Source organism: Onychomys torridus, chromosome 10 (assembly GCF_903995425.1).
Source record: "Onychomys torridus chromosome 10, mOncTor1.1, whole genome shotgun sequence".
Classification (NCBI taxonomy): domain Eukaryota; kingdom Metazoa; phylum Chordata; class Mammalia; order Rodentia; family Cricetidae; genus Onychomys; species Onychomys torridus.
In genome coordinates, this window is record NC_050452.1 from 11291249 (window position 1) to 11304634 (window position 13386).

Here is a 13386-nt window from a genome sequence, read left to right on the forward strand (position 1 = left end):
TTTTTTCACTTCCTGTTGAGGAAGTCCTAATCCCCTCCCCTCCACCCCCTTTTCTGAATTCAGACCCTGCACTCCCTGACCACACTACGGGAGCTGTGTTATAAGACACCAAGAGCCCCAACAACCTGGCTTTGCTTTTTCCAGGACAAAATTAAGGTTTCTGCTAGAAATCCAGCTAATCCCATCACGAAATGATCTGCTGGTTTAAGTTCAACTTTCTTGTTCACCTCTTTATCCAGTCTGCACATTAGTGCAGCAATACCCACCCCGGGTTCTCCCACTGACAGGAGCCAGGAATGTGGAGGTCAATTCAATAGATGCACCTAAAGAGAAACTTTGTGTGTGTGTGTGTGAGAGAGAGAGAGAGACACAGAGAGAGAGAGAGAGAGATAGAGACAGAGAGAGAGACAGAGACAGAGAGAGAGAGACAGAGAGAGAACAAGAATGCCGTGGCATTCCTTGGTAAGAGGACAACTTGGGGAAAGTGGTCACTTCCTTCCACCATGTGGGTCCCAGGAATCAAACTCGGGTTGCTAGCTTGGTGGTAAGCACTGAACCACCTCCCCAGCTCAAATCTCATTTCTTAAGCAAATGAAACAATCTCTTTGGTAATTATTTCTTCCAACCCTGACTTGGGTGTTACCATGCCTCAGGGCCCCAGTACCTACAATACTGATTTGTAACTGAATTGTGCAGAAGTGGAGAGTCTGAATGTTTGTGACCTAAGGCCGGGTCGTGGGGCACTGCTAGCATCACAGGGCAGAAAGGGCCCTTCGATCTGCAGCAGATCCACTGTGTTGTTTCTGCACAGTCCTTAACAGTTAAAAACGGGCTGAATTACCACTCCATGACATCAGCGGTTCACTATTTCCTTTTCTTAAAACTTTATTTATTTATTTAATGTCTATGGAGTATTTTGCCTACATGGTTGCATATACTAATTGTGCGTTTGGTGTCCTGGGAAGCCAGACAAGGATCCCCTGGAACTAGAGTTACAGATGGCTGTGAACTACAATGTGGGTGCTGGGAATCAAACCCTAGTACCCTGGGAGAGCAACCAGTGCCCTAAACCACTGAGCCATCTCTCCAGCCCCATTTCACTATCTCCTAATCACTGTCATAAATTCAGTACTAAAATGCTTTCTTAAAATATTTCTCCTGTATAAAATAATTCATTACTATTAGTAATATCTGGAGGCCATTGATAACTGTAAATGTATTTCAAAGCATTTTCTTTAAATAATAAAAAAAAAGGTACCTTCTATTTCACTTTTCATAACTTTTGTTTTACTTATTATTAGCACGTATGTGAGTATGTGCAGGCATGCCTATAGCACAGGGATTGCATGTGGATGTCAGAGGGTAAGTTAGGGGAGTCCCTCCTGCCCCGACTGCAGGTTCCAGGGATGGGGCCCCTGCTCTCCCCCTCTGCAGGTTCCAGGGATGGGGCCCCTGCTCTCCCCTACTGTGCAGGTTCCAGGGATGGAGTCCCTTCTCCCTCCCTGACTGCAGGTTCCAGGGATGGGTCTGGGTCATGAGGCTCGCACATCAAGTGCTTTGACCGCTAAGCCTTCTGGGAGCCCCATTTTACATGTTCCTTTTGTTTTTCCAGACAGGTCTCTCTACAGAGTCCTGGCTCCTGGCTATTGGTGGGAACTTGCTATGTAGACTAGACTAGCCTGAGACTCACAAAGCTCTTCCTGTCTGTGCCTGAGTGCTAGGATTAAAGGTGAGTGCTGTAATATCTAGCACTTTACACATTTAAAAATTTTAAATAGTAACTTGAACTAGCGGAAGAATCCTGTTGTTCTTTAAAACAAAAAGGGAAAAAGGAGTCCGCATTTGCACACAAGAGAAGTAGTTTACTCTCGCGGTGGAGTTCTAGCCTGTTAGCCTAGGTTCAAATGAAATATGTGGCTTAGTTTCTTCTTTCCCTCCCCACCTCCCCCCAAGACAGGGTCTCTCTGTCGCCCTGGCTGTCCTAGAACTCACTTTGTAGACCAGGCTGGCCTTGAACCCAGAGATCCACCTGCCTCTGCCTCCCGAGTACTGGGATTAAAGGTGTGCGCCACCACTGCCCATTGGCTTAGTTTCTCTTAAAATTTAAAAAACAAACAAACAAGTATGGGTGTTTTGCATGTAAGTCTGTGTACCACATGTATGTAGTGCCTGCCTGTGGAGGCTTCCTTAGAACTTGGGTTACTGGTGGTCATTAGCCAACTTTTAGGTGCTGGGAGTGCTAGAAACCTAACCTGGTCCCTTGCAAGAGCAGCCACAGCCCTTAACCGCTGAGCCATCTCTCCAGCTTATGTTCTAATGGACCCCCCTGTGCTACACACCAGCGACTTACATCAAACAGTAAACAATCTCAAGAGCAGGCACATTCCTTTCGATGGTCAGCACTGGTGAAATGCGTGAACCCCACATCCACATGGAAACCCAGAGCTGCCCGTTTGTTTCCCAGTACACGCTCAGCCAGCTGGGCCACCCGCTCCAAACCCCTCGCCTTTCCCCAGCACTGTATCCAACTGTTCACCTAGGGTGTTCTGAAAGTTTCGATCTCTCATGATCTTCCAATGGTCCCAAACCCTCCTATAAACAAGCCACGGATATAAGATGGCAGACAGTGGGAATGAAGAAGAATCTGGAATATCCACAGTCCCTCTAAGGGTGCAGTGACAAATCCAGTACCTTCTATTAGGTCTTCAATGGCTTTTCTCACACCCCTGTCAAAGGCTCGTGCATCCGCAGGGCTTTGGAAAGTAAGACCAAACTTCCTATTGTCGACCTTCCAATGATGAAACGTCGGATTGGCTTTGGTGTAGACCAAGTCCTTTCTGACATAGCATTCCAATACCACCTAAAGGATGGAAACACAGGCTGGTTACTTGTGGGCAGCCATGACGGTGTCTGTTGTAAGCCTCACTGAGAGCCATCATTGATGGTAGCTAACGAAAGGACACCGGCCCCTGGTGTGTGCCTCTCCACTGGAGGAAGGAGTTGATTCCTACTGACCAACCATCTTCTCTGCTCCCTGCACTTGGGTTCTGCTAAGTCCCACTGTCCTGGCTGTCTTCCTGCACATGCTCCTCTTCCTCCTGCCCCCATTGGGGGCTTCTGTTGTCTTTTGCCTCCCCTCCTGGCACCCACAGGTGTCTCCAACATGAATAGTCTCTTCCAACTTCTTCATATCTATCTGGCAATGCCAACACTTGTCTGTTCATTTGCTCTAGCTCAAAATGTCTGGTTATCTTTGCTGTCTGTTTCTCTGTCCCTTTACTCCATGAGTCACTGGGTCCACTTCCTGTGCATACGGCCCCATTTCAGTTCTAATCTGGTGGTGTTACTACTGACTGTATGTTAGGATTATTTACACACTCTCCATGTTCCTAACGAGTGAATCTAAGGAATGGCTTTTGGTCTTTGCATCAAACCCAGTCCTGTTTACCTAAGATGGAAAACACCTCCAATGTTATCAATAAGAATGTGGTCTGAAAACACTAAAAAAAATGAACAGTGTCACATGGACTCCCCAGGACACCTTAAATTTTACTCGCTACATTCCCAATTAATTCAGTACCTGATTCAATAGCCTCTAACAGTTTCTTATGTATTAATCTTGTTCCCCTAGTTAGATGGAAAGATGTATTATAGCACAATTCCCCATCTAATTAATGGGCTCTTGATGACAGACACTAATGTTTAGTTCATGTCATAGAAGCTTTGCAATCAGGCAACTTCATGTTCTCATTAATAAAAATCCCGAACTATTTAATAGCTTTATCTCAAACACCAAAGTGACTCTGCTGGGCTTTCACAGCCTTGACCTCATTTTGCAAAGCCTTGCCACCATTAACACAATGTGAGATTGTTAATCCAGGCTAAAGAAAGGCAAGGATAAAAGTTTACCTAAATTAGGGTAAATCCAAATTAAAGAATGATTTCAAGAATATGTCAAAGCAGTAAGAAATAAAATACTGTTCACTAAATGTTCTCCAAGTTAATAACAATAGTCAAATTGGCATATTAATAGAAGCACTGAGTGGTAATTTTATAACATTGTATCGAAGAGGACAGCCTCTTATAATTCTATTTATGATTAAATTGCTTATCATGGTCATTTTCCCCTAAGAATAGCACAATGACTAAATGCCAGCCCAGCTTCATTCCAAATTGGGGAAGTCCAAACAATCAAGGCTTTAACTAACAAATGCCATCCATTTCAGAATCCAAAGGCTTCAAAGTCTCAAGTTATTATTTATTTTTTTCTTTGACAAAACAAAGAGACTCAATTTTCCTGTAATTTTAGAATGAAAAAAAAAATCAGCCTTTGGTTATCATTGTCTAACCATTTCTTTTTGGTAGCTTTGATCTCTCCATGTATTTGAAGATGACCTTCCAAATCCTCCTCCATTCTGGGATTACAGGTTATATTACCATGCCCAGTTCAAATCATGTTGGAGATGGAACCCATGGCTTTGTGCATGCTAGGCAAGTACCCTACCAACTGAGCCCCTGCCCCAGCCTTGAGTTAGGTGATTTACGTGAATGCTGGAAGGGCTCCAGCCTTGTTCTTCTGCTCCTTAGCACAGTGTCTCCCAGATTTGTTTCCCATGGTCACCGTGGGCACAGCCCTGGCCCCTTGCTCCTTCTTTTACATATGTACAGAAATTTGCATTTCAGCAGAACCATTCTTATAAATTGCTTCTGCAACTTGTCTTTTGCTTTCCTTAAAAGTGTGTCTTGGGGGTGGGTGGGTGGGGACTGCAGAGATGGATCAGCTGTTAACAACAATTGCTGATCTTCCAGAGGACCCAGATTCACTTCCCAGCACCCACATGGTGATGGCTCACAACCATCTGTAACTCCAGTTCTAGGGGATCAAACACCCTCTCCTGACTTCCATGGACACTAGGCACACATGCAGGACATATACAAGCAAACAGCAAAACACTCACACACATTTAAAAAGAATTTAAAAAGCATGTCTTAGGGAGTATGTGTGCATCTGTCTACACAGCATAGCAGAAGAGCATGTGCTTAACATGCCCAGAGCCCTGGATTTCATTTGGGGGGTGGCGAGCAAAAACCAGACAGAGACCCTCAACACTCTAGAGAAAGGAGTTAATAACGGTTCTTCTCAGTGGCTGTGTGATGTTTCCCTGAACAGATACGGATTTATTTAACCATGGTCCATACAAATGGCCCCTTTCACAAACAACACTACCACCTACGCTCTTACATTTAAACAGTTTCCCAAATTTGATCTATGGCTTCTGAGGGCCTTCTTAATCTCCAGCCCCTTTCTGGTCTTCTGAAGTGGGAGTATCACACTACCATTTCTTCCATCTCTACTCTGTGCAGACATTTCTGCAGAGAAGGGAGGGCAATGGAACTGCCTCACAGCAGCATGGATATGGCATCGTGGCAGCAATGTGCTACTAACAGCCATCACCACACGCAACACCAGCTTTTTTTACTCAGGAAAGTCCTTAACCCTCTACATCATGGCATGATTTGAAGTAGACACTACCGGATTCTCACATTAGCTTCTCTATATTCAGTGTTTGCTAACACGCTGCTTTGCTAGGTAACAGCAATGAAGAAAGCCCAGCTTGATGCACAGACGCACAGTCAGAATAGGGCAGGGTGACTGTCACTGGACCGGCTGCTAAGACTATCATATCTGTGAACTGGGCTCCTTCACAGGCTGAATTAACTTTTCATTTTCCTTCCGTTTTGGACAGGGTTCCTCATGTAGCCCAAGATGGCCTTAGATTTGCTAAATAGCTGAGGCTGGCTCAAATTCCTGCTCTCCCTGCCTCCAGGCTCCAAGTGCTGGGACTGAGGCACGCCCCCGCAGGCTCTGCTGTAATCACTCTCTCTGTGAATCATCATTGTTATTAAAAGATCAACCAGCCCGGTGGTGGTGGTGGTGGTGGTGGTGGTGGTGGTGGTGGTGGTGGTGCACGCCTTTAATCCCAGCACTGGGGAGGCAGAGCCAGGCGGATCTTTGTGAGTTTGAGGCCAGCCTGGTCTACAGAGTGAGATCCAGGAAATGTGCAAAGCTATACAGAGAAACCCTGTCTTGAAAAACAAAAAAAAAACAAAACAAAAACAAACAAACAAATCAACCAGTAGAGCAGGTATGGCGAACTGGGTATTTGGCAGAGATTTTCTTGGAAATGAGCTAACTGCTGCCTCAGAGGAAATAACTGGAGTCTCCCATCCCTAATGATAAAATTTGAACTTACATGTTTTAAAAAAACAAAACAAAACAGAGTTCTGGACAGTTTATCAATAATTAAACACTTTTTTTTTCCAATTATTATTTTACCTTATATGTATGGGTATTTTGTCTACATGTTATGTCTGTGTACCATGTGAATGTCTGGGAGTCTGTGGAGGCCAGAAGACAATGTCAGATCCTCTGGGCCTAGAGTTACAGATGGTGATGAACTACCATGTGGGCTTTGGGAATAGAACCCAGGTCCTTCTCTGCTGACCCATCTGTCCTCTGACTTTCTTTCTTATTTTTTTTTTAAAGATTTTATTTTTTAAAGTGCATTGGTGTTTTGTCCACATATATGTTGGTGTAAAGGTGTCAAATTCACTGGAATTAGAACCATAGACAGTTGTGAGCTGCCACGTGGGTGCTGGGAATTGAATTCGGGTCCTCTGGAAGAGCCATCTCTCCAGCCCTGTCCTCTGACTTTCAAATACGCACTGTGGTATGTATGCATGCATCATGCACGTGTGTGTGCAAGAGTACACCCACAATGCCATTAAATAAATAACAAGAGGAGGGGGTGGGGAGCAGAAATAGTAGCACATGGCTGTAATCTAGCACCAGGGGGGCCGATCTATGAGGACTGCAAGGTCAAGGCCAGTAAGGGCTCTGTAATGAAAGCTTGTCTCAAAGAAGAAAGGGCTGGGGCTATAACTCAATCCCTGTGCCTTCCTAGCCACAAAGAATATAAAGCTAAAAGAAATCGTTTACTATACTGTAGGACGCAACGTGTCACCATCGGAAGACTGGCCTAATCCCAGCAAAGCCCACAATCTCTTCTCCAGGCAACCAGTTCATGATGCTACAGAATCAGGCCCGAGTAAGACATTCATTCAGGTGAAGGATTAAACAGCAGTTTTATGGAAGGCAGCATGAAAACAAAGGTGTGGGCTAGGACGTAGCTTAGTCTGAAGGAGGCTTTCCTATCATCCAAGAAGCCCCGGGTCCCTAGTATCAGATTAACTGGGCACAGTGGCATATGCCTGTACTCCTGGGAGACAGAGGCAGGAGGATCAGAAGTTCAAGGCCATCCTCACCACCTAAGAGTTTGAGCCAGCCTGGATTACATGAATCCCTGTCTTAAAAACCAAGGCCGCCAGACACCCGCCAGGCAGTGGTGGCACACACCTTTAATCCCAGGGCTTGGGTGGCAGAGCCAGGTGAGTCTCTAGGGCAGTCAGGACTACAGAGAGAAATCCTGTCTCCAAAAACCAAAACAAAATGAAAAACAAAGGACAGGTAGACCATGTTACTGGTTGGGTTCTGACAATCTAGGGAGAACACCGCAATCATAAGAAAAGGGGCAGCTATGGGGGCACAGTCCTGTGATCTCAACACAGTTCCTTATCCAAGCATTTGGGACGGGGAGCAAGGATGATCAAACCTGGGGTTGAGGTCGGCCTGGACTATCTCGTGAGCTTCAGGCCAGGTGAGCTGCAAAGTTTTAGTTTACATATAATTTCTCAGGACAATGACTTTCCCTATTACCAAAAGTTCTTTGACAACTTATGAATGGGTATATGTAGGAGCAATGTCAGCTAAACTCACAGGCTCCAATACAGAGCGCGCGCGCGCACGCACACACACACACACACACACACACACACACACACACACACTAAAAAACACACAATGTGTTGACTTCTAGAACTCTATTACCTGGAACAACTCCCCACACACTCCTATGAAAAAGCACTTCATGCACAGCTGAAATACGGGGAATAAGGCCTCCATCTCAAGCTTGGCCAAGCACAACCTCAGAGTCCCCTCACCTTTAAAGGGACTTCCTCCAACAACCCGCCCCCTTTCAGAGCTCCCCCAGAGGCTCATGGGCTCCAGCGGGCAGAAGCATTGCCTTATGGAGTAGGGAGATCAAAGAGATACCACTGTATCTGCAAACCGTGTGGGAGTAGTGATGGAATCCAGAATCTCCCAGAGCGAAACAGGCAAAGTGGGGGTTAGAAAAATAAAGCACATGCAGTGTGCAGGTGTGTGATTTAAATGCCACCAGGTACAGGTACTCAAGTCCAGAGTCCTAGCAAAGGGAGAAGAAGGATGGAGAGAAGCAGAAAACTGAGGGTGGGTAAAGGTACACCTGGAAGATGGCATCAGAAGCAAGCAGAGGCTGGCTCACAATTCCATGGGAGGTGGACATAGACAAGTGGCCCATGCTGGACTCAGGAAGCAATGCACTACATTGTAATGTGGAGACAGTTTCCTCCTCTTTCAGATGTGGCATGAATGTAACAGATGTTTTCCTTGTCCAAGGAAAACATCTGTAGTTACTATGTCTAAGTCACTGGGAAGACACAAATTCCTAAGGCAGTTTGAAAGGCAGGGGCTGACAGTCTCACCATTTTAAAGCTGGGTGTGGTGGCACACGCCTGTAATCCCAGAACCTGGGAGGAGGATTAAGAGTTCAAGGTCATCCTTGGCTATAAAGTCAGCTATGGGAGAGCCTATCTCAAAAAGCCAGAGACGGAGACTCTTCTAGGTTGACAATCTACAACAAATGAGAAACAGCCCTAAGTGTACAGAACCCTTCGAAAGGGGGACACAAAGGAAAGACTCTCTACTGAGGTTCCACAGAATAAGAACACCAAGGAAAGCGAAAAAGACAAGAAACAACTATTAAATCTACTGTCGGTAAACAAGGCCGGTGAGGACAGGGCTGGACACACATCAAGAGGTAGCTCCAGTCGACCAATACAAAAAGGACACTGGCAGATAATTCAGTCACGATGAAGAAGAACAGAACCACACTTAGTTTTCATATGTGCCTGTGTGTGACGGCATGGAGGTCAGAGGAGAATCTACAAGACTCTGTTCTCTCTCACTCTGTGGGTCCCAGGGACTGAACTCAGGCCATTGGGTGGAGCTGCTTGTGCCCTCACACTGGGCCATCTGGCTGGCTGACTGCTGGTTACACTTTTTTAACAAGCACATGAGGTCATTCATAAGTAATCAATGGAGACCACTGCCATTCTATCAAAATGATAAGAGATTTAAAACATATGACCTCAAAATGCTAAAGGAAAATCTCACATAGCAGCACCCCTAGACACTAAAGGTTGTGAAAATCAGACTCCAAATTATTCATTATCTATCTATCTATCTATCTATCTATCATCTATCTACTTATTCATCTATTCATCTATTTGTCTTTTTTTTTTTTTTTAAAGACAGGGTTTCTCTGAGTAGTGGTTGTCCTTGAAATCAGAACTCAAAGATCCGATTGCTTCTGCCTCCAGAATGCTGGGATTAAAGGTGTGCAACCACCATTGTCCAGCTCCAAATTATTTCTTAAAAAACATAAAATGTGGAAAATGCAGTTAAATGTGTCTTCCGAATACTACAGTGGTTAGGGCACACTAAGGAGATGGTCTAATATCATATCACAGTGTCGGCAGACGTTCTTTTTTTTTTTTTTTTGTGGAGCTGAGGATCAAACCCAGGGCCTTGCGCTTGCTAGGCAAGAGCTCTGCCACTGAGCTTCATCCCCAACCCGGATGGGAACGTTCTTAAAGAGAATGTAGGTGACAGGTAAGTGAGACGCAAAGCTCTTTACAAACTGATTAAAAGGCATGTGAAGACACCCTGTGTGTCGTGACTCTGCTTTGGTTTGGAGATCTGTGTATCAAATACGGTCCTCAAGAACAAGAAATCATTCCCCGGGCATCACCTAACTAATTCCTTCCTTAATTCCTTCCTTCCGTGTGTGTCTGAGAAAGGGTATCACTATATGACTAGCCTGGAGCTTGCTGTGTAAATCAGGCTAGCCTTGAACTCACAGAGATCGGCCTCCCTCAGCCTCTCGAGTGCTGGGATTAAAGGTGTGCACCACAACATACCTGGCACTTCGTTTTCTTTATAGTGTGGTCACACTGTCTATATTGGGAGAAATTTTAGGAATGAATTAAGTGTAAAGTGGCATTTCAGTTCATTTATTTGTGATATTTACAAACTATTCTGTCTTATCTATTTGGTAATTTTCTTCAACCATAAGAAGTGGTTGAAAAAACAAAAAAAGAATATCTACACATTTCACACATAAAACTTGCCCAGGGTCTCAAATGTAACCAATGTGTGGATTCATGTGCATTTTCTCTGGGAGATCTTATCCAATCCATCACATTATTCGTCACTGTAGCTTTGAATATATTCTTACACATACAGTAGAAAGTAAACTATGTTTAGAGTAGTCTACAGGAGACTCAGGACTGGGGACACACAGTACTTTACAGAGAAGGTGCTTGCCTGGCATGTTCAAGGCTCTGGGTTCAATCCTGAGTAGAGTAGGGAGAAGGTAAGCAGCTTGGACTGGGGGTGTGGCTTAGTGTTAAAGCGCATGCTTAGCATGCACGAGGTCCTAGGCTTGAGCTCTGGCACCCTTCAAAAACAAGAACCTGGACTTGATGGTCTACTTTCATTCCTATCATAAACAGTGGCATAACTGGCCATCCGGGTTCCTCCAGGAGACCTCATGTAATCCCGCCCTTGGGATAAAACTCACTTTCCCATGTACTTGTTTCCAAGCACACACAACTACTTACAGAAGGGCCATGCTACTGTTCTTGGTGATTTTCTCCTACCACAGAGGCTTTACTAATTACTCACGAGATAAAAGCTGGATGTGTCTGTGTGGTGTACGGACACTTTTGTGAGTGGAGGCCAGAGGAGGACGTCAGGGACCCTGCTTTCCCACCGCTCATCTTGTTCCTCACTGATCCTGGAGCCAAGGCCGGGTCTGTAAGCCCTGGTGATCCTGCTGTCTCCCACAGTGCTGGGGCTACAGGCCTGCATGGCAACTGTGTTTTATGTGGCTACAGGAATCCAAACTCAGGTATCCACATTGCATAGCGAACACTCTGGGCCACCTCCCTAACCCCGGGCTCTGGTATCTTTCCGACAAAGATTTATTTAGAAGGAATAGGTGATGCTGTCTCACGTGTTAACTTCCTCCCACCCACATCTCACATGGAAAACCCTGGTTCCACAGTTTGTTGTTATATGACTTGTAGTAATAAAGAACAGGCTTTTGCTTTACACACCTGTTACAAGGGCACACCTTAATTAATGAAAGATGCAAACAAGACGGTCAAACACCCTTGTGACATGCATTCTGTATGTGGCCAAGAGGCTGCACTGGAAAGGGAAGGTTATATTAAAAATATAAAAGGGAAAAAAGGGCTGTAACTTATATAAAGAAATCAGCCACTGCTATTTTAACTCCCGCGATGTGTGTCTGTCATTACCAGTTTGTCTTTCTGTCGTTCACCATGGATGAGAAAGCCGCTTCGTCCATTGCCTTCAGGGTGCATGACCTTACACACCCCAACGCGACTGATCCCGCCTCCTTCCTGTGGGAACCATCCCCCGCTGGAGTCATCTCTGGTCATAACCACAGCCTTGACGCGCACAATATAGCTGTCACTAAAACGACAACAAGAAGGGGCATGACAACAGTCTAGCAGCTGCAGAACACGCTTCCCAGGGCAAGACACACTACTCTTGATTTGTGCGCAGAAATATGGCTGACAATAGCCTGAAATACAAGCCCATCTTGACATTTAGGAAAAGCAACATGTAATACAATATAAAAGTCCATCTTCAAAGAGACACCCACTAATTACCACATTTTACTTCCAAGTCTTTGAAGATACACACGGGCATATTACTCTCTAGTTTTCTGGGTGATAAATATTCACTGAATGAATAAGCTAATCTCTAGAATTTGACGTCAGAGTCGGAAAGTCAGGCCTATTAACTTAAAAGGATGTTACAACTTTAATCATTTAAACTCAGTTTACAATAAATGACCAAGCTTTTTATGAAGAATCCTATTCAGCAAGCAATATAATAATCCACTTCTACATTACAAAGGCCCCATCCCATGCACTACTTCTGTAGGTGGGAGACGTCAACTCACCTCTCCACACCCTAACCTTTGCTTATGACTTCCTTTTCCTCGGTCGAAATACATGACTTTGCCCTAAGCTCTACCGTACTGTTGACAAAAATTGTTCTCCAAAGACCGACACCAGTTTCTTTGCCCTGTTTGAGGGAAATTAAATCCTCACTTGGTATTTTCTTTCTTTGCATGTAATTCTTTCTTTGTTTGGCCCATTAGAACACACATTCCCATCTTCTGGGTGTCAGGCAGGCACTGTGCCAGAGTCAAGGGAAGCAATGACAACAGAATGGGGAGGGAGCCCCTTAGTTCTGGAGTTCCACCTTGGCACTCGGGGACAGATGCCACGCTCTCAGAGACACCCTGTCTCCTGTCCACCTCTCACCCAGCCATTCTGTGACCTGCTACTGTGACTCCACTGCCTTCCCACAGCCACGCAGCGTCTTGTCCCACACAAAAAGTCCCTCTGGCGGATCTCTCAGGCAAACCCATCCCTGCCCTGGTCTGCGAGAGACGAGTGTGTCACTAGACCATTCCCCACCTGCCCTCAGTTTTCTTCAACTCTGGGTTCTGCACCCCACTCCCCAATCCCATGAAGACTTTACCAAACTGCCCCGCCCCTCTGCACACAGCCCAGTTTCGATCCCAATGCCCCCGAGGATTGTTCCGACACCTCTGCACCTTGCTTCTGGGACTCTTCTCACCCAATGTCTTTGCACCCAACCACAGCTCTCCATGCCCAGCACACCAAGTCAACCCCTGAGCTTACCACCAACATGGGCACTACCTCCAAACCTCACTTACTTTCTTCTTTCGGAGAGTCTCAGGAAGCCTAGCTTGATCTCAAACTGACTACGCAGACGAGGCCGCCTCCCCTGTTCCCATACCCTCGGTTACATACAGGTGTGAGCCGCCGCCAACACCAAGTTATAAGCACCTACTCTCCGACCACCACTCACTGCTTCCACAGTTCCCTCCTCCGGGCTCTGGAGTTCTTCTCTCCACTGGGGTCAGGGGTCTGCTGCGGGCTAGCTCTTCCTGCCCCACTCTCTATACCCCTGTACTCCACTCTCTACCTCTGTACTCAGGCCGCTGCATTCGGTCAAAGGGTAAACTCCAGCACACTTTGTCCACAGGGCTTGTTCTAAGCCGCAGTCACGGACCTCTACATTTGCCCTCTGCCCAG

At 45.7% G+C, this 13386-nt stretch overlaps 1 protein-coding gene across 1 annotated transcript in view; it reads right to left on the minus strand.

Moving 5' to 3' along the window:
• Spred2 (sprouty related EVH1 domain containing 2) overlaps nt 1-13386 on the minus strand; it is a 104345-nt gene that overhangs the window by 19155 nt on the left and 71804 nt on the right. Inside the window, 2 exon segments of the mRNA XM_036201346.1 lie at nt 2692-2860; nt 11545-11722. Coding sequence (XP_036057239.1) covers nt 2692-2860; nt 11545-11722 — 347 coding nt within the window.